This window comes from Staurois parvus, unplaced genomic scaffold (assembly GCF_062004578.1).
Source record: "Staurois parvus isolate SC_StPar_1 unplaced genomic scaffold, SC_StPar_1.0 ptg000077l, whole genome shotgun sequence".
Taxonomy (NCBI): Eukaryota; Metazoa; Chordata; class Amphibia; order Anura; family Ranidae; genus Staurois; species Staurois parvus.
In genome coordinates this window covers 2,923,984-2,951,467 of record NW_028317873.1, presented here as the reverse complement: position 1 = coordinate 2,951,467, position 27,484 = coordinate 2,923,984, and the positions used below count along the sequence as shown (strand labels likewise).

At 42.3% G+C, this 27,484-nt stretch overlaps 1 protein-coding gene across 3 annotated transcripts in view; it reads left to right on the top strand.

The window, feature by feature from the left end:
• The window catches only part of GLB1 (galactosidase beta 1), a 96,246-nt gene that overhangs the window by 21,124 nt on the left and 47,638 nt on the right, over nt 1-27,484 (top strand). Inside the window, exons 2-7 of one of the 3 annotated variants that reach the window (XM_089669452.1) lie at nt 1,549-1,699; nt 5,173-5,235; nt 9,891-9,951; nt 11,551-11,645; nt 11,752-11,932; nt 17,222-17,280. In XM_089669452.1, the coding sequence (XP_089525578.1) occupies nt 5,206-5,235; nt 9,891-9,951; nt 11,551-11,645; nt 11,752-11,932; nt 17,222-17,280 (426 nt within the window). In that variant the 5' untranslated portion in view covers nt 1,549-1,699; nt 5,173-5,205. The remainder of the gene's footprint in view (nt 1-1,548; nt 1,700-5,172; nt 5,236-9,890; nt 9,952-11,550; nt 11,646-11,751; nt 11,933-17,221; nt 17,281-27,484) is intronic. The other 2 variants (XM_089669449.1, XM_089669451.1) reach the window with 2 other exon arrangements.

Below are 27,484 nucleotides of genomic sequence, written 5' to 3'. Positions count from 1 at the left end.
AATTCAGGCTTTTTGGTCAACTGGTAGTAACGGTGAGCTTATACGCGGATGACATGCTCTTGTACCTGGAAGATGTGGGCCCTTCTCCTAGGGCTGCCCTTGATCTTATAGACCACTTTGGACAATTTTCCGGCCTCAAAATAAATTGAGGAAAATCTCTGATTTTTCCACTGGATATCGATGCTCCTTTTGCGGAACAGGCCGCTTTTCCTTTACTTGAGTAAGTACCATTAGATATCTCGGGGTTGTGGTTTCTCACTCAGCTGAGGATCATCTTCGGCTCAACCTGGATCCTTTATACCTGATATTGAAATCCAAACTGCTGGCGTGGGCTCGACTTCCCTTAGGGGTTATGAGTCTTATTAATTTGATTAAAATGGTGCTGCTGCCCAAAAATCTTTATATTATGTGGCATGCACGGGTGTATTTACCATTGCTTATTTTCAAGTCTCTGGATTCCTTGTTTATAACCTTTGTATGGGGCAATATGCAACATAAACTATTGTGGCGCGCTCTTAAAAAATCCCACGCACCTGGGGGAAGGGGGGGGGGAGCAGCGCTCCCAGAATCTAACCTCTACTATTTCGCTGCCCAACTGCCTCATTTTTTTCCACTTGGACAAAGGGGATAGAGACTGTTATCTTGCCTTGGTGTGCTCTTCATCCTTTTCTTGGGCTACTCATCTCTTTCAACTCCTGTTAAAGGATATCGTATGTACTCTCCAGAGCCTCAGGATATGCACAGCCAAACGGGAAGCCAAGGGTACCAGGACAGCGACAACCAAAGGAAATGCTTCAGGGGTGCAGCCCTCCTCAGACGGGGAAATCAGCCACTGGATAGCGAGAAAACAGGTGGCGCACACACCTAGTGCATTATCCAAGGTTTATTGTAAGGAGTGAAAAAATAATAAAAACATACTCACAGACGAAACGTATCTAAAAAGCATAGAAAAATGACAATGGCCACAACGGCAGGCAAGGTGTTCTCACTGTCATTGCGGTCAGTGACCGCACTGACAGTGAGAACACCTTGCCTGCCGTTGTGGCCATTGTCATTTTTCTATGCTTTTTAGATACATGCTTCGTGCACTAGGTGTGTGCGCCACCTGTTTTCTCTTTATCCTGTTAAAGGGTATGCGAGACCCCTCAATTATGGGTGGTCGCAAGGGGTTACTATACCACCACTGGTAGTGTAGTGTACAATATGTTTTGTGAATGGGCGAGAGGGGAGGAAGGGGTAGATAAAAGCACACTGTCCTTCACTATACAACTGCCAGAAGTTTACAGCTGACAGTAGTATTTGGCATGAATAAAAATAGGATTTTTAGCATCCCCAGCACATATCCACATGTGGTATAACTAGTATGACCAATCAAAAGTAAAAAAAAAGTGTTTTTGTTTTCCTGGAGTTCTGGAGACTTTTGGTCTATTCAGTAATCTGTATTTTGACATAAAAACATATGAATGGTATAATAGTTTGTATAAAGAGCTTGTATATATTTTTTTGTTGGTGCTTTAAGTGCTAACCTATATTTATTTGCCAATCCAGGTATGTACCATGGAACTTTCACGAGCCGAAGCCCGGTGACTTTGATTTTTCTGGAGATCATGATATTGAAACCTTTTTGAAGTTGGCTAATGAAATTGGACTGTTAGTGATACTGAGAGCAGGTCCCTACATATGTGCAGAATGGGACATGGTAATTTATTTATTTTAAAGATAGTGTTTTAGGTCTAGGCATTTTCTATACAACAGTGTTATGCATCAACTTTCTTCAATTATGTTGGCAATCTTAATGAATATACAACCATCAAAATGCTTAGAATAATTTTCAGCATTCATTCCAAATTTTAGAATACCGCCATTTTCCAATTTGTATTAGTTTAGCTGTCCAGGGAATAATCTTAAATGGCACAAAGGTAAGAAGTAAACTTCTAGAGATGTAAAAAAAAATGCTTTTGCTGCAATACTTTGCCTTTACCCTGGACTGTTTTCTGAAGAACCTTTTCTCAAAATTTCTCCCAATGTCCCTCAACCTAGAGGATTGGGAATATACTGTGAGTGAGGGGTGTCATGGGGGCCTACCTATGGTGACCTTTCACTCGTGTATCTTGTGATCATATCCCCTCTTAACCACTTCCCAACCGGCCGTTGCATATAAATGGCACTGCAGGGTCGGGTGGCTGTTTATAAACGGCCTCCCCGCACCCTGCTTGTGCGCGCTCCCTGGCAGCGCACAGTACCGCGATCCGGTGCCCGCTGTGTCCTCCGGACACAGTGAAACACCGATCGTCGGACGGGACCTCTGTGCGAGGTCCCGATCATGTGATCACTGATTGGCCAATCAGTGATCACATGCAAAGTAGTAAGCAAGATGTCACTTGTGACATCATTGCTTACTACATGTGAAATCTGTGAATGATCACAGAGGTCACATGGTACAAGGCTATTCACAACAGCCTTGTACCATGTGACAAGCTGTGACCAATCACAGCTCACTCAGTACTTCTCAATGAGTGCAAGAATGCAGACAGAGAGAAAGAGAAATGATTGCTTTTGCATCCTATATGGGTGTAAAAGCAATCAGTGTAAAAAAAAAAAAAAATCTTCATCACCCCCACAAGTAGTACAGTGTCACCATGGTGACACTGTACTACTAGGGTGACAGTATGTAAAAAATAATATAAAATGTAAAAAAAAAGTTTAAAAATTATAATTTTTGGTTATAAACTAATTTGGATTTTTTTTTTACTAAAGAGATAACGGAATAAATTTTGGCCAAGATTTTATTTGCAAAATTTTATTAAAAAAAAACACTTTTTTTCAAAATTTTTGAACATTTTCATTTACATAGCAAAAAAAATAAAAATCCCAGCGGTGAATAAATACCACCAAAATAAAGTTTTATCTGTCTCAAAAAAAATGGTAAAAAATTCATTTGGGTACAGTGTTGCATGACCGCGCAATTGTCATTCAAAGTGTGATAGCGCTGAAAGCTGAAAATTGCCCTGGTCAGGAAGGGGGTAAAAGTGTCCGGTCTGGAAGTGGTTAAGTGCCTCTTCTACATTTAGAATATGTTTGTTTGTCATAACTGAGGTCGTTCCAGCCCCTTTTTATGTTCGTTGCCCTTATCTAGATTCTCTTCAGTTCAAGGACATCCTTCCTAAGGATATAATATGGTAAATGGTGCCGCGCTTTTACAAAGAATAATTGGTTGATCTATGACAATTGTGATATAACTCTGAAAAGAAAATTGAATGAAAGAGAAAAAAAAAAAATGTAAAAGTTTTTTTTAAAAATAATATAAAGAATACAATGGTATTTAACTAAAGTGATAAAATGTCCAAACTTAGAGTGTCCCAAACTTAAATAATGAATAATCAAAAATATCTGTGAAACATATAAATGTGAAAAGTCCAAATGAATGTCCCAAATAAAACTTGTCTTGGATGTTGTTAGTATTACGCGCTCACTTCCTTGTTAGCCTATTACTCGGCTAACACAGCTGTATAGTAATTAGGTATTGGTGGGATCTTTGATATGAATGTAGTAATGCTGGGATCCTTTTAGGGCTCATCTATAAGTGGCTGGATGGCTCCTGATGGAAACTGCTGCCTTGCACTGTTGGTGGAAATATTTCCTTCTCCCTTAATTCCTTGTTAGTATAGTGGAAAACAGAAACATATTTCCACTATACTAACGAGGAATTAAGGGAGAAGGAAATATATCCACCAACAGTGCAAGGAGGCAGAGACTGCCAGTTTCCATCAGGAGCCATCCAGCCACTTATAGAGGAGCCCTAAAAGGATCCCAGCATTACTACATTCATATCAAAGATCCCACCAATACCTAATTACTATACAGCTGTGTTAGCCGAGTAATAGGCTAACAAGGAGGTGAGCGCGTAATACTAACAACATCCAAGACAAGTTTTATTTGGGACATTCATTTGGACTTTTCACATTTATATGTTTCACAGATATATTTGATTATTCATTATTTAAGTTTGGGACACTCTAAGTTTGGACATTTTATTATTTTAGTTAAATACCATTGTATTCTTTATATTATTTAAAAAAAAAATTTTTATATATATATTTTTTTTCTTTCAATTTTCTTTTCAGAGTTATATCACAGTTGTCATAGATCAGCAATGGGCAAACTACGGCCCGCGGGCCGTATACGGCCCGGCGGACCTTTTAATCCAGCCCGCGGAGCTAGGCTCCCGCTAAGCTCCCCTCACAGTCCGCCCTGAAGACTGGTGTAGCATGAAAATCTGTCTCCTATGAGGATCTGTCCCCCTCGACGTATCTGCGCATGTGCCGGAGATCGCCGATCGGCTGCTAATGCCTGAAGCTGGCACATGCGCAGATACGTCGAGGGGGACAGATCCTCATAGGAGACAGATTTTCATGCTACACCGGAGCGGCGCGGGAACACGGCGAGAGGAACGCGCGGAGCAAAGGTAAGTGAATTGACACAGGGGGGACTTGGGGACTTAATATGGGGGGATGAATTAATATGGGGAATGAATTACTATAGGGAATAATGAATTACTATATGGGGGATGAATTACTATAGGGGGGATGATTACTATAGGGGGGATGATTACTATATGGGGGATGAATTACTATATGGGGGATAAATTACTATGGGGGATGAATTACTATATGGGGGATGAATTACTATATGGGGGATGAATTACTATGGGGGATGAATTACTATATGGGGGATGAATTACTATATGGGGGATGAATTACTATGGGGGATGAATTACTATATGGGGGATGAATTACTATATGGGGGATGAATTACTATGGGGGATGAATTACTATGGGGGATGAATTACTATATGGGGGATTAATTACTATGCTTACTATGGGGGAATATTACTATACTTACTATGGATGACACATACACATCATTCATCTACTCTTGGTCCGGCCCCCGGGTCCAATATATGAACCCATTGCGGCCCTCAAGTCAAAAGGTTTGCCCACCCCTGTCATAGATCAACCAATTATTCTTTGTAAAAGCGCAGCACCATTTACCATATTATATTCTAGTTCACACAAATGAGGATGTGATTAGGAGCCTGCTAGCTTTTATATTATTATTTAGCATATTATCCTAGTGGCTCACAAGTAACCCAATTAATTCTTCCTTCCTAAGGATTTGTGACCAGAACTGGACTGCATACTCAAGATGTTGCCTAACCAGAGTTCTGTAAAATTGGTAGAATTATAGTTTTATAGTAGCCTTTTTAATGCATGCTGCCTTGCTTCCTGAGCTTGGAATTGCATGCAATTGTCTGTCATCTACTAGGATCCTCAGGACCTTTTCCTGATGCCCCTCAGAGATTCTCCCCCCAGCATGTAACTTGCAAGCATATGCTTAGCTCCCAAGTGCATTATTTTACATCTTTCAATTTAAACCTCATCCGCCATATAGCTACCTACCCCTCTACTCTAACTAGGTCTTGTAAACTTGCTATATCCTGTTGTGAGGTTATAGCCCTGCTTATCTTTGTATCAGCAGCAGACACAGAGAATGAACTGTTTATTCCATCCTCCTATTTTTTTTTTAACAAGTTAAACAGAATTGGTCCCAGGACCAAAACCATTCAGAAAATATGCCATTAATCACTTACCTATGGATTTGCTCCTGCAACCAGTTTTCTATCCAGGTACATACAATATCATCAATGCTTAAGGACCTTAATTTGTAAACTAAGTGTTTAAGGAGTACTGTATGAAATGTCTTAGCAAAATCTAGATCCACTACATCCATAGGCCGTACCTCCTCACAAAATGTTAAAATGTTGATATGGCAAGAATGGTCCTTCATAAATCCATGTTGGTTGCTACTAATGATACCATTCTCACCAACAAATTATTGGATATGGCCACTTTTCGTTCCTTCAAATATTTTACATACTATTGATGTGAGCCTGACCGGTCTGTAGATTCCATATACTGCACATATCTCAGATTAAGTAGGCAGGAGGGATCACAACCCCTTATCTTCATTACTTCTCCATCTATTTCTTCTGCTCTTTATTTTATCTTTCCTGTTCTACCATTCCTTCATCTCCGTTGCAATTATACAATTCCTGATACAGCAGACACCAGTTATTTACCTGTACTTACACTCCAGCTTTGGAGAATATACTTGCTATTTTTCTATACATGACCTCTAGGTAATATCACCACTACCCCGGTGGACTGTTTGACCTAAACATAATTTGATTAATAATACCTGAGGATATTTTTTCTAATGTACTGCATGTCGGCTCTCTGCTCTGTGGTATTCCTCGCTAATCTGCTAACCACTTACAACTGTATTTTCTTTAAAAATCCTTCAACAAAACATAGTTAAGAAAACAATAGGATCAATGATCTGGCTATAACTTGGTTATTTATTTTTTCTGTTTCAATATTTCTATTAAGGAAGTTTTGTTTAAGGAACCCAACAAGCTCAATATACGCCCACGCAGGGGCCGAGCATAACAATAATACAGAAACAGATAAATCCTGCTGACTTGTATTAGCCAAATAACAAAATGTCCAATGACAGCAAGGAAGGACGGCAAAAAGCTGAACCAAATATTATCAGCAGTAGTCCAACATAATACCGTAAAGAGAAGAGGAAAGAAAAAAGGTTAGAAGAAAGGAAAAAGAAAATAAAAATGACAAAAAAAAAAGGAATCAGAAAGAAAACATAGAGGAAAGGGAGACTAGGAGAGTCACGAAACCAGGGTTAGCACAGGCAGCAACTACAAGAGGCCATAACTAGTAGGGGGCAGGGATGGCAAGAAATATCGTATCCAAGGTTCCCAAACCTTAAGGAATCTCGGACGAGAATCGTGAAGAATGCTAGACGTCTGTTCATTGATCAACATATCATTCATCCGGGTCTTCACCCCTTGGAAGACAACCGAAGGGGTTTTCCAAGCTTGAGATATGGCACGTTTGGCCGAAATAAATAGGTAGGATGCCAATTTCTGCTGAGATCTAGACAGACCCAAAATTGGCCAGTGCAAAAGGGCCACCCTTGCATCCCTACGGACTGTAGTGTGAAATAGCGTTTGTAGCATAGCAAACCAAAAACCCTAGACCAGAAGCCTGTCAATCGCGGGCACGACCACCAAATGTGTAAGACGTCCTCGCGTAGACCACAGTTCCGGAAACATCTATCTCCGCCAGTCGGATTAAAGTGAGCAATCTGAGCCGGGACCCAGTACTACCGCAGGAGAACTTTGCAGGCTGCCTCAAGAGTGATTGTATTGAATGAACATTTCGCCACCATCCCCCAGGCCCTACGCCAATCCTCTGCTGCAATCGAGCCACCCAGATCTCGCTCCCATTGAGAGACATAAGACAGGGGTGGTGAGGAGGACCTACTGTTAAGGGTGGCATAAATTACAGAAATGAGACCAGGGGACCCTGGGGAATGCTGACAAGCGTGTTCAAAGGATGTTTTGCGGTACGGCTATGTAGAAGTACGACGGAGGGATAGGACCCAGTGGTGCAATTGCAAATACCGATAATATTCCTGTGGCGGGACCCCCCTTGATTCTCGAAGAGACTCCCATGAAGGAAACGTACGAGCGTTCAGAAAATCATGTACAATAACAAAGTCATGGGAGGTCCACCAAGAGAGAGAAGGGGGATGTTCTAGGCCTGGCGGAAATAAAGGTTTATGCGTGATCGGCAAAAGAGGTAGAAATGATGAAATGATATTACCTGAATATTTTACAGAATCCCAGGTTCGTAAACTGTGAAGCATGGTAGGGCTCAAATCCGGAGGGCGTAACTTAGGCGGGAGCCAAAGCAATGCAGTTAAGGAAAGCGGAGCACAGTTGGGTAATTCCAAGAGTACCCATAACGGATATCTGTCGTGGCATGAAGCATAGACAACTGGGAAATCTGAGCCACCAAGTAATACCTAGAAACCTCCCTGTAATTTGTGAGTATATAGAGTGGCTCTAGGCACTCTGGGACGTTTATGAGCCCAAATAAAACTGAGAATCCGGCTTTGCAGTATACAAAGAAAAAGCGCTGGGACCTTAATAGGAAGAATGCGGAGGTTCTTTTTTTTTTTTTTAAACTCTCAGGTGTAAGCCCATCGGGTCCTGCTGATTTGTTCAGATTAGGTATTTCTAATCTTTTTGGAACACTTTCTTTTGTCATCCACAAGATTACATTTAATATGTTATTACCATCTTGTCTGTCTGTCTTGTTTATTATACCCCTTTTCATTTGCATAAACTGAGAAGTATTTGTCCAACTTCTCTGATAAACTTTTATGGGGCCAACATGTTCTGTCCTAGCCCTTTTACTATTATTTTTGGAAAAAAGATGCTTTTGTCTCCTCAGCAATGTCTTTCATAATCTATTTTAGCTGCCCTAATCACACTCTTATATTTCTTAATGCATTCTTTGTAGTTTTGGAATGTCGATGACGTGGTCAATGTGGTAAATTGGTCATGGTATAAGCTAGTAGTAGTTAGTCACATTCATCTGGACTTATTTTGTAATGTTGAAGATGTTTCTTAACTTATCCAGGCTATTTCTTCAATATATTTTCTGTAGTACCCCCCCCCCTCCCCCCCTCACTTTTGATGTATCTTATCTGTAGCCTTTTTTTTTTTTCTTTCTCAATCCCTTCTAACATTCTGCTTAAACTTTGTGATTTGTAATAGTACTGCTTAGACCTTGAAGAAGGGGACATACCTCCAAAAGCTTGTCTTCAAAATTGTATGTTAGTGCAAATAAAAAAAGTATCACGGACAGTACTCAATTGTTTCTGTCGCAAATACACTAATATGGCTACAATCACCTCTTACTTTCCCTAGAACCGGAAAAGTGAATTGGAAACTACTATTAGCTATAGCAATGCAAATGTTGGTTAATCTTGCAAAATACTTTGCTGATCCTAGTTTACTCCCTGGTCATGAACCTTCTGAGCTGTCTCTTAAGATGTGTAGTAGGTTGTTTTAGTTTAGATTGTATTATATTTAACAGTGATGGTTAGAGGACATATTGAACCTCTTTAACCTCTTTATTATACAGTATATTTTTAATATAAAAAGTTACACTTACACTTCCAAGTGAGATCTTAGCTGCTCCTCCTCTGTGTCATGCAGCCTTGGTGATGTTTTCTTGTAATTTTTTTAACTAGATGACATCTAATTAAAGTGGTTTGTTGCAAGAAGTGAGACAAATGACAACCTTTGGTACAACCAGATATCCACTGCACCCATCTTGACTTTTCTCTCCAGCCTAAACAGTAGTTAATTGTGGCAGAGTCGAAGTGAAGAGGTTGTTCCCATTTTTTATTGTAGAGATTTTTCTTTTTCACACTAAACCCATTTTTTTTTGTTTTACAAATTCTTCTACCATTGTTTTCAGGCTTCATTTTTGTCCTGTGCATGCTTCCTATCCCCCAATGATACACCGCACATCTACTAGTGTAGAGCGAGCAGCGCTGTTACTTCTGGTCACATGCTTCGCTGTATGTGTGCTACAGTTCCCATAGGGCTGGATGTGTCTGCATGTAGTCCATCTAAGGGGCAAGCAGGAAAGGGTGGCTATGTTCACAAGCACAAGGGGACATGAAAAACAAATGTATCCACCCTAAAAAAGGTCTGAGAATAGCAAAAAAAAGCTTGCATTTGAGGGATGAAGCTAAGGAAAAGAGAAGGTACATTCTACTTGTTGCATTTATTTTATTTTATAAAAAATGTGAGTTTAATGTCACTTTAACCACTACACAGCCTGATTTTTGTAAATAATGCTGTTTGAATTGCTAACAAATATTAGGTCATATATAGGTGACTTGTCTGAACAAATACATTTATCACTAAACTTTCCTTTGTTTTCCTGCAGGGAGGATTACCTCCTTGGCTTTTAGCAAAGAAGTCTATTGTTCTCCGGTCTTCTGATCCAGGTATCCTGAATTCTTAAACTTGAATAATACTTCTTTTTAAAGACTATTTAATGTTTTATTTTATTTATTTCTTATTGTTTAGTTTACATTGCATTCTATTTAACTCACATCAGAGTTGTAAATGGCAATTTTTATATGAGTCATCAGCTGGAAATCATATAGTTTTGAGGGCCACGTAAACTGATTCTAAAGCCAAAACTTTTTTTTACCTTTAAAGTGGAGTTCCGTTCATTTTTCTAAGTTTCCCCCACCCCCCCACGTTGGTGATCACGTTTCCATTACCCGTTGGAATTTTTTTTTTTTTCTTTCCAAAGCCATTTACCTTATTTGTCCTTTATTATTATTATTATTATTATTATTATTATTATGTGTTTATATAGCGCCAAAAAGTTTGCTCAGCGCTGTACAATATAGTGGGGGACAGTACATGAGACAATACAGTAACAATACAATACACGAGGGGTTCGAGGGCCCTGCTCCTTGGAGCTTACAATTAGGAGTGAGGGGGTAGAGGTACAGGAGGAAGTGGCTGTGGGGGATGGAGTGGTGGGAGGAGTGGAGGAGATCGGTTGTTAGGTGAGGGTGGGGTAGGCGTCCCTAAAGAGATGAGTTTTCAGGGTGTGCCTGAAGGTGAGGAGGGTAGGTGACAGTCAGATGGATTGGGGTAGTGAGTTCCAGAGGATGGGGGAAATCCTGGAGAAGTCCTGCAGTCGGGCGTGGGAGGAGGAGACCAGGGAGCTAGAAAGTAGGAGGTCTTGTGAGGAGCGAAGAGTACAGGTTGGGTGGCATTTGGGTATCAGGTCGGTAAGGTAGTTTGGGGCAGCGTTGTGAATGGCTTTGTATGTCAATGTTAGTAGTTTGAATTTAATGCGTTGGGCAATCGGAACCCAATGGAAGGAATGACAGAGGGGGGTGGCAGATGTGAAGCGGTTGGTAAGGTAGATGAGTCTAGCCGCTGAGTTCAGGATAGACTGAAGTGGGCATCCCTTTAGAACGGCCCTCTTCTGTTGTACCTCGGCCTTGGCAAAGTAGGTCATATCTGTCCTCCTATTGGCTCCTGGGATAGGAGTGTCCTCAATCCCAGGAGTCATTCGGCAGCCTCCGTTTCTAGCATCTTGGTATTTCCAAACTGGAAATGACGTGTTGCCAGGTGGACATGAGTACGCCGCACCCTGTACGCATTGCGCATGCGCGAGAACGAGAGGTGCTGCTGGCTACCCAGGAGAATCAATGAGTGGACTTCCAGAGAGCACAAAGACAGGTACGCAAGTATACGGCCCCACGGAAAAAAGCCCAGTTCTGTGAGGCTGCATATCTGTGTGACGTCGGCACCAAGGGGTTAAAGGAAATATCCCATATTGTTTTATGTAATGTATCAACTGCTCCATCTAGTTGCCACAGTGCAGTATACTTTTCCCATTTAAGTATTTCAGAAAACTATCCCACATTTTCTCCACTAGATGGAGCTCAAGATACAGGTATTAATCTCTTAGGAAAAATATGGGACATTTTGTTCAACGTCTACATTTATGCAGCAAATGTGTTATAAAAATACCCCTAAGTTTTGCATATAATAGTAGTATTTTTTTTTGTTTTAAGATTATCTCCAGGCTGTGGATAACTGGATGAGTGTATTCCTTCCCAAGATGAAACCTCTTCTTTATCAAAATGGTGGTCCAATTATTACTGTTCAGGTAAAGAAAAGCTCTGCCATTTTCATATTTTAAAATAATTATATATTTAGTTGTAATCCATCAACAGATTGTCTATGAATGCTTTTAATACATTTATTTTTTACAGGTTGAAAATGAGTACGGAAGCTACTTTACGTGTGATTACGATTATCTTCGTCATCTCACAAAAGTGTTCCGCCAACATTTAGGGGATGAAGTGGTTTTGTTTACAACAGATGGCTCTGGTCTACCTTATGTAAGATGTGGATCCATTGAAGGCCTGTATACAACTGTGGATTTTGGGCCAGGTTAGTTTAAAAAAAAAAAATTGTGTGTGTTTAACAAAATCTGAAAATTCTGATGCAAAAATATGTAAATTATCATTTAAAAGTCTCAGATTATTTTTTGTGGTAATTCATATAGCCGCTAACATTTTGCATTTCATTTCGCAATGTGTGTGCGCATGCAAATACATAAATATTACAAAAATCACATCTTGACTATCCACTTGCCGCTCCTTCTTAGTAGATTACCTGCGGACAGGGCGTCAGCTGCAGGCTTAGCAACATTGCAATCCTGCTCCTGAGCCTGGTGCGCACCCTCCGCTGACCCGTGCTGTGGTTGGACACAGCACGATTTTATCAGCAGGTTCTGGCCAATGATTTATGGCTGAGACCTGCTGATCAGCTTTGTCCAATCACAGCACAGAGCAGCAATCTGGCTGTCTCTTCTCCCTGCAGGGGAAAAACAGTCACAGCTCTTAGTAAAAGCAGCACATATTACACACATTAAACATTTTTAAGTACCCTTTGATTGCCCCTAGATGTTAACCCCTTCCCAGCCAGTGTCATTAGTACAGTGACTGTGTACAGGATTAGTATTGATCACTGTGTTAGTGTCACTATTGATGTCAGTTAGTGTACCTCCCAGCCAGCATCAGCTAGCGCCAGATTGCCTGCCACACTATCTCAGTTGCTAAAAACCACCATTACCAGTATAGCGCTATAGCTGCATAAATTCCAGTATATACAGTTGCAAGAAAAAGTATGTGAACCCCTTGGGATTACGTGGAGTTTTCCATGAATTGGGCATAAAATGTGTTCTGAACGTCATCTAAGTCACAACAATAGAAGAACACAGTCTGCTGAACATAATACTACACAAACATTAGATGTTGCCATGGTTTAATTGCACATAACATGTAAACATTCACAGTGCAGGGAGGAAAAAGTATGTGAGGCCCTAGCTTAATGACTTCTCCCAGAGCTAATTGGAGCCAGGAGTGAGCCAACCTTGACTCCAATCAGTGTGATGATATTGGATGTGTTCTTATTGGATATGTTTTATAACAGAAAGTAGAAAATGTTTTTTTCCTCAAAATGTTCTGTCTTTTTTCATTTATATAATAAAAAATGAAAAACCCAGTGGTGATCAAATACCACCAAAAGAAAGCTCTATTTGTGTGAAATAAATATTGGTGCAGTGTTCAATGACCGCACAATATCCAGTTAAAGTAGCGCAGTCGAATAGCAAAAATTGCCCTGGTCATGAGGTGGATTTACAGTAGTATTTTCAGCCTTTCATGCCCTCTTTTATTCATCCAACAGGTATAAAAGATTTTTACAAAGAGGGGTGTATTCAGCAGAATACAGCCAACCCCTTGCTGTGTCTCTTGTGGTATGTTTACAGCCCTACCTGACCATCTCTTTCCAGGCTCTTCCTCAGCCAATGACCCTGTCCACAATCACAGCCAGTAAGAGGGGGCGGGTCTGAACCACTCTTGGGATTAAGCATGCATGGGTGCCCCCCCGAGCAAGCAGGTTGCTCTGGGGGCACTCGGCAAGGGGAGCAGGGGGGGGGGGGCAGAAGTACTGATGGGGGACCCAAGAAGAGGAGGATTGGGCCTTCTCTGTGCAAAACCATTGCACAGTGCAGGTAAGTACCGTATTTTCCTGCGTATAAGACGACTTTGAAAATCTTCTCAAAAGTCGGGGGTCGTCTTATACGCCGGTATACGGCATACGGCGCGGCGCCGCTGCCGCCCCCCCCCCCCCCTTCCAACGGAAGGGACACTAAGTACAGCGGTGGGCAGGGGCTGCTGTTTCTTACCTGGCTCCGGTCCCACGACGATCCGTTCCAGGAAGCGCGGCTGCTCCTTCAGTTCGGCCACTGGATGTTCGCGCGGCTGCTCGGCTCCGCCTCCTCATGGTGATTGGCCGCCAGAACTGTAGCTCAGGAAAGGCACACAGGCGGCCAATCACCGGCGAGGGGGCGGAGCAGAGCGGCCCCGCGAAAATCGAGTGAAGAAGCGGCCGGTAAGTGTGCAGTGTAGAGGTGCTGCTGCAACCACATATGCTGACTGCAGCAGCACCATACTAGAATAGGGGTCAGCAAGTGTAATTAACTATTCCACCCCCCACTGACACCAATGATGGGGCACTATTCCACCCCCCACTGACACCAATGATGGGACACCATTCCTCCCACTGACACCAATGTTGGGGCACTATTCCCCCCACTGATACTAATGATGGGGCACTATTCCCCCCCCCCGATACTAATGATGGGGCACTATTCCTCCCACTGATACCAATGATGGGGCACGATTCCCCCCACTGACACCAAAGATGGGGCGCTATTCCTCCCACTGATACTAATGATGGGGCACTATTCCTGCCACTGATACCAATGATGGGGCACGATTCCTCTCACTGACACCAATGATGGGGCACTATTCCTCCCACTGACACCAATGATGGGGTGCTATTCCTCCCACTGACACCAGTGATGGGGTGCTATTCCTCCCACTGACACCAATGATGGGGCACTATTCCTGCCACTGATACCAATGATGGGGCACGATTCCTCTCACTGACATTAATGATGGGGTGCTATTCCTCCCACTGACACCAATGATGGGGCACTATTCCTGCCACTGATACCAATGATGGGGCACGATTCCTCTCACTGACATTAATGATGGGGTGCTATTCCTCCCACTGACACCAATGATGGGGTGCTATTCCTCCCACTGACACCAATGATGGGGCACTATTCCTACCACTAATACCAATGATGGGGCACTATTCCTCCCACTGACACCAATGATGGGGCACTATTCCTCCCACTGACACCGATGATGGGGCACTATTCCTCCCACTGACACCGATGATGGGGCACTATTCCTCCCACTGACACCGATGATGGGGCACTATTCCTCCCACTGGTGTGCATTGGAAGAGGGGTAGTCTTATACGGCGAGTATAGCCCAAACACTACATTTTAGCAGGGAAAGTAGGGGGTCGTCTTATACGCCGGCAAATACGGTATGTGTTTTATTATTTAAAAAAAAAAAATCAATCCTTTAGAACCACTTTAAATACAGTTCTACTGAAGTCTAAGCCAGCATAGTAATATTTTTCTTCTGCAGTACGATTGCAGTCATGGAACAACCTTTATACATGGCATTTATGTAGCACAAAACATGAAACATTTCAACACATTTAACTGATTTTTGTAAACTCTGCTTTCCTTTGGGTCTGTGTCAGGATTGCTTCTCTCTCTGTGCAAGCCTATGGGAATGCAGAAGCAGCTTAAAGTGGGACAAATACAGATCAAAAGAGATGAGCTGCAGGTCATATGCACCTACTGTGACTTATGCATGATCTAAGAATTGTCTTAACCTGATGTCAAAAGCAAGCTGCATTTGCCTGTCACCATAGGCCCTAACAGGCACATCACAGCTGCTGTAGAATGATCTCCCTCTACAACTTAACCAATTCAATACCGGGCAATTTTACACCTTCCTGCCCAGGCCAGTTTTCAGATTTCAGCGCTCTCCCACTTTGAATGACAATTGCGCAGTCATACAACATTGTACCCAAACTAAAATTTTATCATTTTCTTCACACAACTAGAGCTTTCTTTTGGTGGTATTTAATCACTGCTGGGGTTTTTATTTTTTGCTAAATTAACAAAAAAAGACCCAAAATTTTGAAAAAAAAACACGTTTTTCTTTGTTTCTGTCATAAAAGTTTACAAATATATAATTGTTCTTCATAAATTTAGGCCGAGATGTATTCTGCTACATGTCTTTGGTGAAAATAACCCAAATTAGGATGTATTATTTAGTTTGTAGGAAAGTTATAGAGTTCACAAACTATGGTATAGATCTGAAAATTGATCAATCCTGAAGTACTGACAGCCAATCTAATTTCTTGAGGTCCAAGAATGTCAGAATAGTACAGATATCCCCAAATGACCCCTTTTTGCAGAGTAGACAGTCCGACGTACTTCATAAGAGGCATTGTGAGTTTTTTGAAGTTGTATTTTTTTTGTCATAATTTTTTGGAAAATGAAAAAATTAAAAAAAATATTTTCAGTATTTTATTTTTTACATACTGTCACCAGTGCAGTACAGCGTCATCATATAACTGGCATGGTGGTGAACAGGGACACTGACTGGTGACAGTATGAAAAAAATATATATATTTTTTTTTTTATTTTTTTTATTATTATTTTTAATTTTTTATTACTTTTTTTAATTTTTTTTTTAAGATTTTTTTTCATATTTTACTATGACCAAAGTAGTACAATGTTACCATAGTAACATTGTACTACTTTGGGGAAGTGATCAGTATTTTTTTTTTTTTTCTTTTACACAATTTGCTTATAGCAAAGAATTACTTTGCTATAAGCAAGCATTTACCTGAATGAAATCGAATCATTCATGTTTTTTTTTTTGTGCTTAGCTGTGATTTGGCCACAGCTAATCACATGACATGTGCATGTGACCTGCTGTGACCATTCACAGCTAGACACTAGTATACAATGGATGGCATGAATGAAGCCATCCATTGTAAACAACTGTCATGTGACCTGCTGTGATTGGTCACAGCAGGTCACATGGTACCGGCAACGGGGGCTGGTACTCAGATCTGTCATCAGCCGTGTCTGAGGTACACGGCCGGTGACAGATCGCGCCGCTGCACGGCTCTACAACTGCGCATGTGCGGGAGCACGCCAAATGGTGTGCACCCGGAAAGCTGAAGCATTTTTGCGGCCACCAAACGGCTATAGGCCGGGCGGCTAATGGTTAAACAGGATCAAGGTTGGAATTTCCATGTTTACAGTTAAAATTAATGAATATCAGTTCATATACAAATGCCTCATTGTGTCTTTATTCTAAACTGGGGTGCTATAGCTAATGTCTAAGGGAACATCCCCTGCCTATTTTGCAGTGGTATTGGCAGTTTGCTATTGATGTCAACTGGTATGCTTTAAGCCCTGCTTCACACAGTGTCAAATCGCATGATAAGTCGCACCCTATGATCAGCAATGGAACTGTTAGAAACTTTTGCTGAGTTCTGGTGTGACTTGCATTGATACTTGTGCATGAAGTCTCACAGATGTTTGCCAAGTCACACCTGAAGTTGCACTGACTTGTGATTTTGAAACCGTGTGACTTCAAGTGAAGTTTGCGCCCAGTGTGAACCAGGGCTAAATGTGCAGCTAAATATTTAGCTCCCTTATTCTTTATTTCGGCAAACAAAAATAACCCTTATTTTTTTCTGGTTTGCACTGGCTTTCTTCTTCAGGAACTAATGTAACTGCTGCCTTTGACGTTCAGCGATTCAGTGAACCAAATGGACCACTGGTAAGAATATATTTGCCTAATCTATGTTAATTCAGTGTCATTTATTCTAGCTATGCCCTCCTCATATGCAGACACCATCAGCCCCCTCATGTGAAGCTCCTTTCAAATTCATCCAGCAAATACATACTTGCCCATCCATCAATGAAGCTCCATTGCATTGGTGGTCAGTGTAAACATCCTCAGTGCAGAACTAGTTGTTGTAATTGCCTTTTCTACATTTGAGGTCAGCACAGAATCTCATGTAACAAGAAAAAAGAGGGAGAGGGAGCTTTTACACTGACTTCCAATGCCTCCCTACATTAGTGGTCGATATAAATGCTCTCTTACGTTGCTGGTCTGGGATCTGGGTAGGGTGGAATTTACAGAAGCCAGCAATGTAAAATGGCATTTACACCAATGTATCAGGAGCATATACAGGGGTTAGACAAAAAAAATGGAAATGCTACATGATTTGCAGGTGTGAAGTTGACAACATGTTTCTTATTGAAAGCAAAGTGATGTAACATTCTTTTGACTCCATTGTGTGAAGAGGTACCTAGCTAACAGGTGGGAAGCTTCACTGTCCTCATTCACTGGGTATCCTACTAGTAATACAGAGTTGTGTCAGAGCTTACTGAGCTTCAAAGAGGCCAAACTGTTGGTGCCTGTTTAGCTGGTGCCAATTTATTTGCCGTGTGTTTGCCGTGTTGTGAGCTACAGTATCAAAGATTGTGACGGTATATTCAGTTCCCGGGAAAATGCCATCTGATAAACATAAGTGTGGTCTACATGGTCAACTGGCCAAAAGAGACTGTCAGGGATCCGGGTATGACCAGAGATGTGTGGACTGACACAGGGAAACGCAGGCTTCAAGTATGGTGTAAAACAATATAATTTATTAAAGGTTATACAATACACAAACGCAGTGCAAACAAACCAAACCTAAACTAATATAAATATGTACAACGAAGTGCAAACAAAACCCAAACCTTAACTGATATAAATATTTATGGAGCACAAACATAATCGGGCAGGCTGGGTCGGTACCTAACGGGCAGATAAGGTACAAAGGAGCAGGCAGAAGAGTGGTCAGGAATAGCCGGGGTTGGTACAGAGTTCAAGCAGGAGCGTCAGGCAGGCAGGAGGCAGGATACAGGGCACAAGGGAGCAATACACCAAGGCACTGATTGCAGGCCTGGTCCTGCTTTAATACACCTTCTGCAATCAGCCTCAGGTGATGGTGATTGCAGGAGTGAGACACTGGCTGCTGAGAGCACACGCTGACCAGCACTTGTACTGCAGCCCACAAGGCAGGTAAGCCCCAGCACTACCAGAGATAAGACCATTCCTGATAGAGACAAAAGGACATTGCACAAGATTGTGACCCAGAATAAAAAAACAACTGCTGCAAAATTGACTGCAGAGCTCAATCTCAGCCCCAGTCAATTTTATCTTTTGGAAGCACACAGCTAAGAATGCTTTCTTGAAGACACAAGCATCTCATAATTCTTATACTAATGGATGTGGCAGGCATGTGGTAGCTTCCTTGTACATCAACAGAGGACAAAACTAAAGGCACTTCTTTCTCCTTTTTTGACAATTTCAGCTTTACCTGCAAAATGAGGCCAGAGATGGCTAAAGTAGATTTCTTTTCTTGAGAGGCACTTTTGAAGACCGTTCATTTGTCAGTTGTATCTGGCTTTATCAATTGCACTACAAAGAATGGAATGCAATTTGAACGGGATTGTGGTGCAATTCTTGCCCGAATCTCATGCCGGTTCCTTACCGCTCCTTTGTGAACCCAGGCTGGTCACTATGACAAGCTTGGGTTCACAAAGGAGTGGTGCGGCAAACTGCATGAGATTCGGACAAGAATTGCACCACATTCCTGTTCAAATCGCATGCTATTTGTTGCAGTGTGATTTGAGCCCATTCATTTTATATGGACTCGAATCACACCGCAAAGGTATCGGTATAGGTATCAGAGTGTTTGCACGAGTACAAGTACTCATGCAAATGCTTGGTATCCGCACCGATATCGGTGCAACCCTATTTCTACATCTTCTCCGTTTTTATGATGTAATGATACATTTAACCACTTACCCCCCTTCATGACCAGGCCACGTTTAGTGTTACAGCGCTGCGTTACTTTAACTGACAATTGCGTGGTCATGCAACTCTGCACCCAAATATAATTTACGTCCTTTTTATCTGTGCAGCAACCAGTTAAAATGGTGAAAAATTTACTCAACCTTTTTGTTCTGTGCCTCTGTGTGCCACATGGAGCATGGAGAACAGAAAGAGCAGCAAAGAATTGTCTGAGGATTTGAGAACAAAAATTGTGCAAAAGCATGGACAATCTCAAGGTTATAAGTCCATCTCCAGAAATCTTAAGGTTCCTGTGTCCACTGTGTGCAACATTGTTAAGAAGTTTACAGCTCATGGCACTTTAGCTAATGTCCATGGATCAAAAGAGAAAAATTGATCAAAGGTTGCAACAAAGGATTGTCCGAATGGTGGATAAAGAACCTCAATCGACTTCCAGACAAATTCAAGCTGACCTTCAGGCACAGGGTACAACTGTGTCAGCTCACACAATACATCTCCATGTGAATGAAAAGGGATGCTCCTGGTAGGAGACCTAGGAGGACCCCACTGCTGACACAGAAACATAAAAAAGCCAAATTGGAGTTTGCCAAAACTTACCTGAGGAAGTCAAAATCCTTTTGGGAGAATGTGCTGTGGACAGACGAAACAAAATTACAACTTTTTGGTAAAGCCCATCATTCTACTGTTTTCAGAAAAAGAAATGAGGCCTTTAACTACTTGCCTACCAGAGGATTTACCCCCCTTCCTGACCAGGCCATTTTTTGCGTTACGGCGCTGCGTTACTTTGACTGACAATTGCGCAGTCATGGAACACTGCACCCATATGAAATTTAAGTCCTTATTTTCCCACAAATTGAGCTTTCTTTTGGTGGTATTTGATCACCTGGGCATGTTTTATTTTTTGCATTATAAAAAAAAAAGCGACATATTTGAGAAAAAAAAAACTATATTTTTGACTTTTTGCTATTAAACATGTCCAGTAAAATAAAAATTAAAAAATCAAATTTCGTCATCAATTTACACCAAAATGTATTCTGCTACATGTCTTTGCAAAAAAAAAATCCCAATACGTGTAAGTGAATTGGTTTACATGAAAGTTGTAGCGTTTACAAATGGCGGCATATATACTGTGATTTTTTTTTTTTTTATCATTTTTACTAGCAATGGCAGCGATCAGCGACTTATATCAAGACTGCGGCGGACATTCTGACGCTGGGGGGAACTGACTTGGTGTCACTGGCATCCCCAGTGACTCCAATACAGTGATCAGTGCTGAAAAAAAAGCACTGACACTGTATTAATGGCACTGGGCAGCAAGGGGTTAACATGAGGGACGATCAAAGGGTTAACTATGTGCTGGGAGTGTTTTACTAGGGGGCCGTGTCAGTGTGCTTCACTGTAATCACACTGATTTGGATGTCTGTGCTGTACACAGCCATCCAAAGCAGTGTGCCCTAGCTGACGGATGAGAACTGTTAGTAAACAAAACAGTTCTCCCCATCTGAGATCCTCGAAAATCACCGGGCACCGGCCAGTAATCACCAGCCAGGACCTGGTGATTGACAGCCGCGGCCGCCAATCTCTGGACTCTTACTACCAGGCTCTCCTTACAACAAAGGTGATGCTCCAAGCAGCTGTTTGCAATCATCAGATGCTAAATAAATCCTAATAATTATATATAATAATACCATACAATCAGAGAATCTACGTCTTTGTAAATGTGAAGAATGCGGAGCTCTCACAAACATGTCCGTCCTCTACAGTGCTCTGTAGGGCCTGTTATTAAGAGCCCATTCACTGTTCCTGTACTTGGAGCCTTATGAATATCCAACTGGGAGCAATTATCTATATTTGCTGATGAGCGGGAGATATATCCTAGGAGAGCCTGCGCTGTTCTTCAATTCTCACTTTAACGAAGCTATACCTGACCACCTTAATTGGGGTCAATTGTTTCTGGTGCGTGAGAAATTCACTTATTCGTCTGCATGTGGTGAATGCGCACATTTTTGGTCTGCAGAAATACATCTTCATGGGACTGTCCCCATATATATATATATATATATATATATATATATATATATATATATATATATATATATATATATATATTGTGTTCACTATTTATTACGTTTATCATTTGTCAGATGTATATTATTTGATAGATGTTGTTGAGAGTCTCATATAATTACATTTGGTATAGGACTAATGATTGTTAAATGATGCTGAGAGTTGACTTGCTCTCATCTTTTGTTGCACGGTTGGTTTAGCACCTACCTATTCACGTTTATATATGTTCCAGTGTATTTCACCTTTTAGAGGCAGCTGTCAACCTTTGTCTCCGGCATATTGCCGGCATAAGTTCATACTTTGGACACACAGTCACAATATTTCAATTATTTACCACATCCATATTTGAGCCTTTTGTAAACTGGGTAGACTGTGGCAGTAAAGAATATATATAATCAGTAATAATACTCAGACATTCTGTGGTATTCAAATGGTGACCTGTCAGTATAAGCGGCCTTCAATGCACAAAGAAAATATTCCTTTCTCTAATATACCAAAACTTGCAGCCTGGAAGACATTATTGATCCATGAATTCATGCTGTGTATGCTAAAATCTGATCTGTTGCACATGCTAATGCTTCTGTATGAAAATAAATTTTGTTAGATCAGACAACAGTTTCCGATCTTTAAATGTTTAGTTGAGTGACCCCATACCTCCTGCACATCCGGGCGTATTGATGCAGAGAGTCTGTCGCACAGTGGCGGAGGCTGAGTCGGGTCTCGTAGGCCGGGTTCATCTGTGGGAGGAGAGGGAGAGTGGTGGGCAGCTGGGTCAACTGCTGGCTAGTCGCGGCGGTCTGTGGGTGCTGTGGGCCGGCGTCAGTAGGTGCTGTGGGCTGGCGTCAGTAGGTGCTGTGGGCTGGCGTCAGTAGGTGCTGTGGGCTGGCGTCAGTAGGTGCTGTGGGCTGGCGTCTGTAGGTGCTGTAGGGCACGGCGTCTGTAGGTGCTGTAGGGCATGGCGTCGGTAGGTGCTGTATGCTAGGCATCGGTAGGTGCTCTGGGGCCCGGCGTCTGGGGGTGTTGTGGGCCGGCGCTTGTAGGTGCTGTGGGCCAGCGCATGTGGGTGCTATAGGGCCCAGCGACTGTGGGAGCGGTAGGCCGTGTGGCAGGCTCACCTCCGCCGGATTGGACGGGGCTCGGAGCTGTGCGGTGGCAGGAGAATGGGGGGCGGCTGTGTAGCACACGGTGGGGAGCTGGGAAGCAGTTCTGGAGGTGGTGGCTTACCCTGTCAGTGCCGGTGGCTTCTCCTCACGGTACAGGAGGCAGGAAAGGAGGGAGCAGGAGGCAGGGGCTCTCTCCCCCCCTGTGCCGGTGGTGGTGGGTTCCTACACTCTGTAGGTACCGGTGGGGGTGGTTGTTGCTTCCCCTCTCTCTGCGGCGGCTGTAGATACCGGTAGGGGTGGTGGTGGTGGCAGCTTCCCCTCTCTCTGGCGCGGAGCAGCGGCGTCTTGGTTCGCCGCGGCCGGCAGGGAGGACCGCAAGGGTGGGCCGCAAGGGACAGAGCGCCCAGTACCCCTCCTGGTTGATGGCAGGACCTCTGAAGCGGCGGCGTCTCGGTTCGCGGCGGCGGCTGTAGGTACCGATGGGGGTTGCGTCCCCTCACACTGGAGCGGAAGCGTCTCGGTTCGCTGCGGCCGGCAGGTAAGACTGCGGCTTAAGGGCTGCGGTAGGCCGCGGGCCGTCAGAGCTCCGCCGAAGGGACAGAGCGCCCAGCACCCCTTCTGGGTGTTGGCAGGACCTCCGGTGTTTGCTCCGGAGCCCGCTACCGCCCGGATGGCGGCGGATTCAGCGGGGGGTGCTGGAGCTGGCGATCATGCAGCCACTCCAGTCGCCATCTTGGTTAATTATGTATTAAAATTAATGTAATCATAAATAAAATGTTCATTTTTAATATTTTGTTGAGAATCGTTTACTGGTAATGACTGCCTGAAGTCTGGAATCTATGGACATTACCAAAGACTCGGTTTCCTCCTTTCTGATGCTTTGCCAGGCTCTAACTGCAGCTGTATTCAGTTGTTCTTTGCGGGTCTTTTTGCATTTTAGATTTGCCTTCAGCAAGTGAAATGCATGCTGAATTGTGTTGAGATCAGGTGATTGACTCGGCCATTGTAGAATATACTGTGAAGTGCCATCCAATCAGCTTTTTTTCATTTGGCTGAATCTGGGCTGACAGTATATCTCTAAACACTGCAGAATTCATCCGCCTGCTTCTGTCTTCTGTCACATCAACAATAAACACCAATGACCCAGTGCCACTGGAATCCATGCATGCCCATGCCATCACGCTGCCTCCACCATTTTTTACAGATGACATTGTGTGCTTTGGATCATGAGCTGTTCCAAGCCTTCACACTTTTTTCTTCCCTTCATTCTGGTACAGATTAATCTTCGTTTCATCCGTCCAAAGAATGCTTTTGCAGAATTGGTCTGGGTTTTTTAGATATTTTTTGGCAAAGTCTAATCTGGCTTTTCTATTCTTCAGGCTTATGAATGGTTTGCACCTTGTGGTGAGCCCTCTGTATTTGCTCTTGTGAAGTCTTCTCTTGATTGTAGACTTTGACAATGATATGCCCTCCTCCTGAAGAGTGTCCTTCACTTGTCTGGATGTTGTGAATGGGGTTTTCTTTACCATAGAGAGGATCCTGGTATCATCAACTACTGTTGTCTTCTGTGGACATCCGAGCTCATCATTGTGTTCTTATTTCCTCAGAATGTAACAAACTGTTGATTTGGCCTCTCCTAATGTTGCTGCTATCTCTCTGATGGATTTTTATAATTTTTGAAGCCTTACAATGGCCTGTTTCACTTGCATGGACAGCTCCTTTGACCGCATGATGTAGGTTCACAGCAATAGATTCCAAATACAAATACCACACTTAGAATCAACTCCAGACCTTTTATCTGCTTAATTGATGAAGAAATAACAAAGGAATAGCCCACACCTGGCCATGAAACCTCAGAGTGTGCACTTTCAGCCCATATCCATTATATAACTATAGCTTGAATATGTTTTGGTGAATACCTGAAAAAAACAAAAATAGTGCCTGTGTCCAAATATATATGGACCTAACTGTATGTAAAGCTCTGCGTTAATTGAAGGCGCTATATAAGTACCTGTAATAAAATAAATACTTGTGACAGACCCAACCGGGACAAAGGCTCTTGGAGGGGACTGCAGGCTAGCCTCTTGCCTACTATGGGCCCTTGCGTCTAAAGGGGCTCTATTCTTTGGGAGGTATGTGCCTGAGGGACCTTTGGAGTAGTTTTACTTCGGATTCAAGTCCATATCTCCCTGAAACACACACTCTGAGAACTGGAGAACCCAGATACAGATTTGGAGCCTCATTGCCAGCATTGACTGCTTCAACCCCCTCCTAGACTCAGAGATTCAAAGCAGAATATTATAATCCACTCAAAACAACCTGATGCTGTGATCTCCTGCTATTATGTGTAATCTGTTTATTTAGGTGTTAAGTCTACTTGTGTTTGCCTATCCTGTCTAGGTATGGAGTGTCTTTTTCCCCATTGTGTGCCTCCTAGGTGTGAATTCCCATTGTTAATTGAATAACATATTGTTTCTGCCTGCTTGCTAATCCTCCTGTTGTGATTAGTCTGGTATCAACTTTACCTCATTACCTAACCATTGTGGGATGTTTAGCTCAATGTGTAATATTTGGTTTTATTATTCATATGGGGACTGCCCCTATTTTTGAAGTGTATAAATACCTGTATTTCTGTTCAATAAAATGACTCATTTAGTTTTTACATTAGTATATTTCCTGTGTACGATGCTTGGGGTAAAGGGCTGGTATTAGCTATTGATCTGCTGGAAGGGTTTGTAGGGCGGAAGACACTGTTTGGCAGAGGAACCCAGACAGGCTGCTACGCAGTCCTTCTCGGTACTGTTGGCAGCCCAAGGTGGGTCCGACCACCAAATCATATTAAGAACTAGCTACATGCTTATCATTATTTCCACTCACAAGCTACAAGCTGGTAGGACATGAATGCACACAGCTCTGGACTTTTCAAATGCCTGCTAAATTCCCTGACCAGCTACAGAGAATCCTATCTCCTCCTGTTCATATATTTATATGCTGATATGCGACCTTAGACTGAATGCTGCTCAAAGCAGGGGATTGCAGAAGTCCATCCAAAGCATCACATACAGTTGTGTTCAAAATAATAGCAGTGTGTTGAAAAAAGTGAATAAAGCTCAAAATAGCTTTTATTTCCATACACACAAATGTATTGGGGAACACGACACATTCTATTCCAAATCAAAACATGAAGAAAAATATATCAAATTTGTGTTGTTCCTCTAAAAAAATGGAAGAAAAGTGAATATTAGACGGTTCAAAAAATAGCAGTGTTTGTATTCTTCTTTACAAACTCAAACATTCACTATATAAACTGAAAAATGTTTGAAGATTTTGCTTTCCTTTGAATCACTTAATGAATATTTGGTTGTAGTCGCACTGTTTCAACCAACTTCTGGCACCTGTGAGCAGGTATTCCAGCCCAGGATGATTGGACTACATTCCACAGTTCTTCTCTATTTCTTGGTTTTGCCTCAGAAACAGCATTTTTGATGTCACCTCACAAGTTTTCTATTGGATTAAGATCTGGGGATTGGGCTGGCCACTCCATAACGTCAATCTTGTTGGTCTGGAACCAAGATGTTACACGTTTACTGATGTGTTTGGGGTCGTTGTCTTGTTGGAACACCCATTTCCAGGGCATTTCCTCTTCAGCATAAGGCAGCATGACCTCTTCAAGTATTCTGATGTATTCAAACTGATCCATGATCCCTGGTATGCAATAAATAGGCCCAACACCGTAGTATGAGAAACATCCCCATATCATGATGCTTGCACCACCATGCTTCACTGTCTTCACAGTGTACTGTGGCTTGAATTCAGTGTTTGGGGGTCATCTGACAAACTGTCTCCGGCCACTAGACCCAAAAAGAACAATCTTACTTTCATCAGTCCACAAATTGTTGCACCATTTCTCTTTAGGCCAGTCAATGTGCTCTTTGGCAAATTGTAACCTCTTCAGCACGTCTTTTTTCCAACAGTGGGACTTTGCGGGGACTTCTTGCAGATAGCTTGGCTTCACATAGGCGTCTTCTAATTGTAACAGTCCTCACAGGGAACTTTACACCTTCTTTCATCTTCCTGGAGCTGATTGTTGGCTGAGTCCGCGCCATTTTAGCTATTCTTCTATCCATTCCAATGGTAGTTTTTCGCTTTCTTCCACGTCTTTCAGGTTTTGGTTGCCATTTTAAAGCATTTGCGATCATTTTAGCTGAGCAGCCTATCATTTTCTGCACTTCTTTATATGTTTCCCCTCTCCAATCAACTTTTTAATCAAGGTACGCCGTTCTTCTGAACAATGCCTGGAACGACCCATTTTCCTCAGAATTTCAGAGAGAAATGCACTGTAACCAGCATGTACAACATTTCCTGCCTTCCTTCCTTAAATAAGGGCAATAATTGCCACCTGTTTTTCAAAGAATGAATGACCTCACTAATAGAACTCCACACGGCTATTATTTTGAACACGCCCCTTTCAATGAGTGATTCAATTATACAGAATCAGCAGCATGCATGTTATGACTGTTGGGTCTGTTGGATTTCTATTACTCTACTACACCTGCTAGGAAATTATTTGCCATGTAGAAATATCATTTCTGCCAAAAACAGTGATTGATCAGGTTAGTGATGTCTGACTGCTATTATTTTGAACACAACTGTACATAAAATGAAAGAGATGCTTTTCTTCTGACCAGCCACCATGAGTCAGGGGGGCATTGCCTTTTGGCGGAGACCATTCTCACTCCAATACTGTGAAGGCTGGTTGGGAGAGCAGTGTCTCAGATATGCCGATATGTTTGTGTATGACCAACCTAAACTGACCATTTCCTTTACATATTTCAACAAACTTTTCGATATATAAATGTTTACACCAATACCCAAAATTTTCTTATGGGATAAAAGACAAATTACTAATATATTGTTAACTGTGTCTTGCTAAACGCAAGCCATTT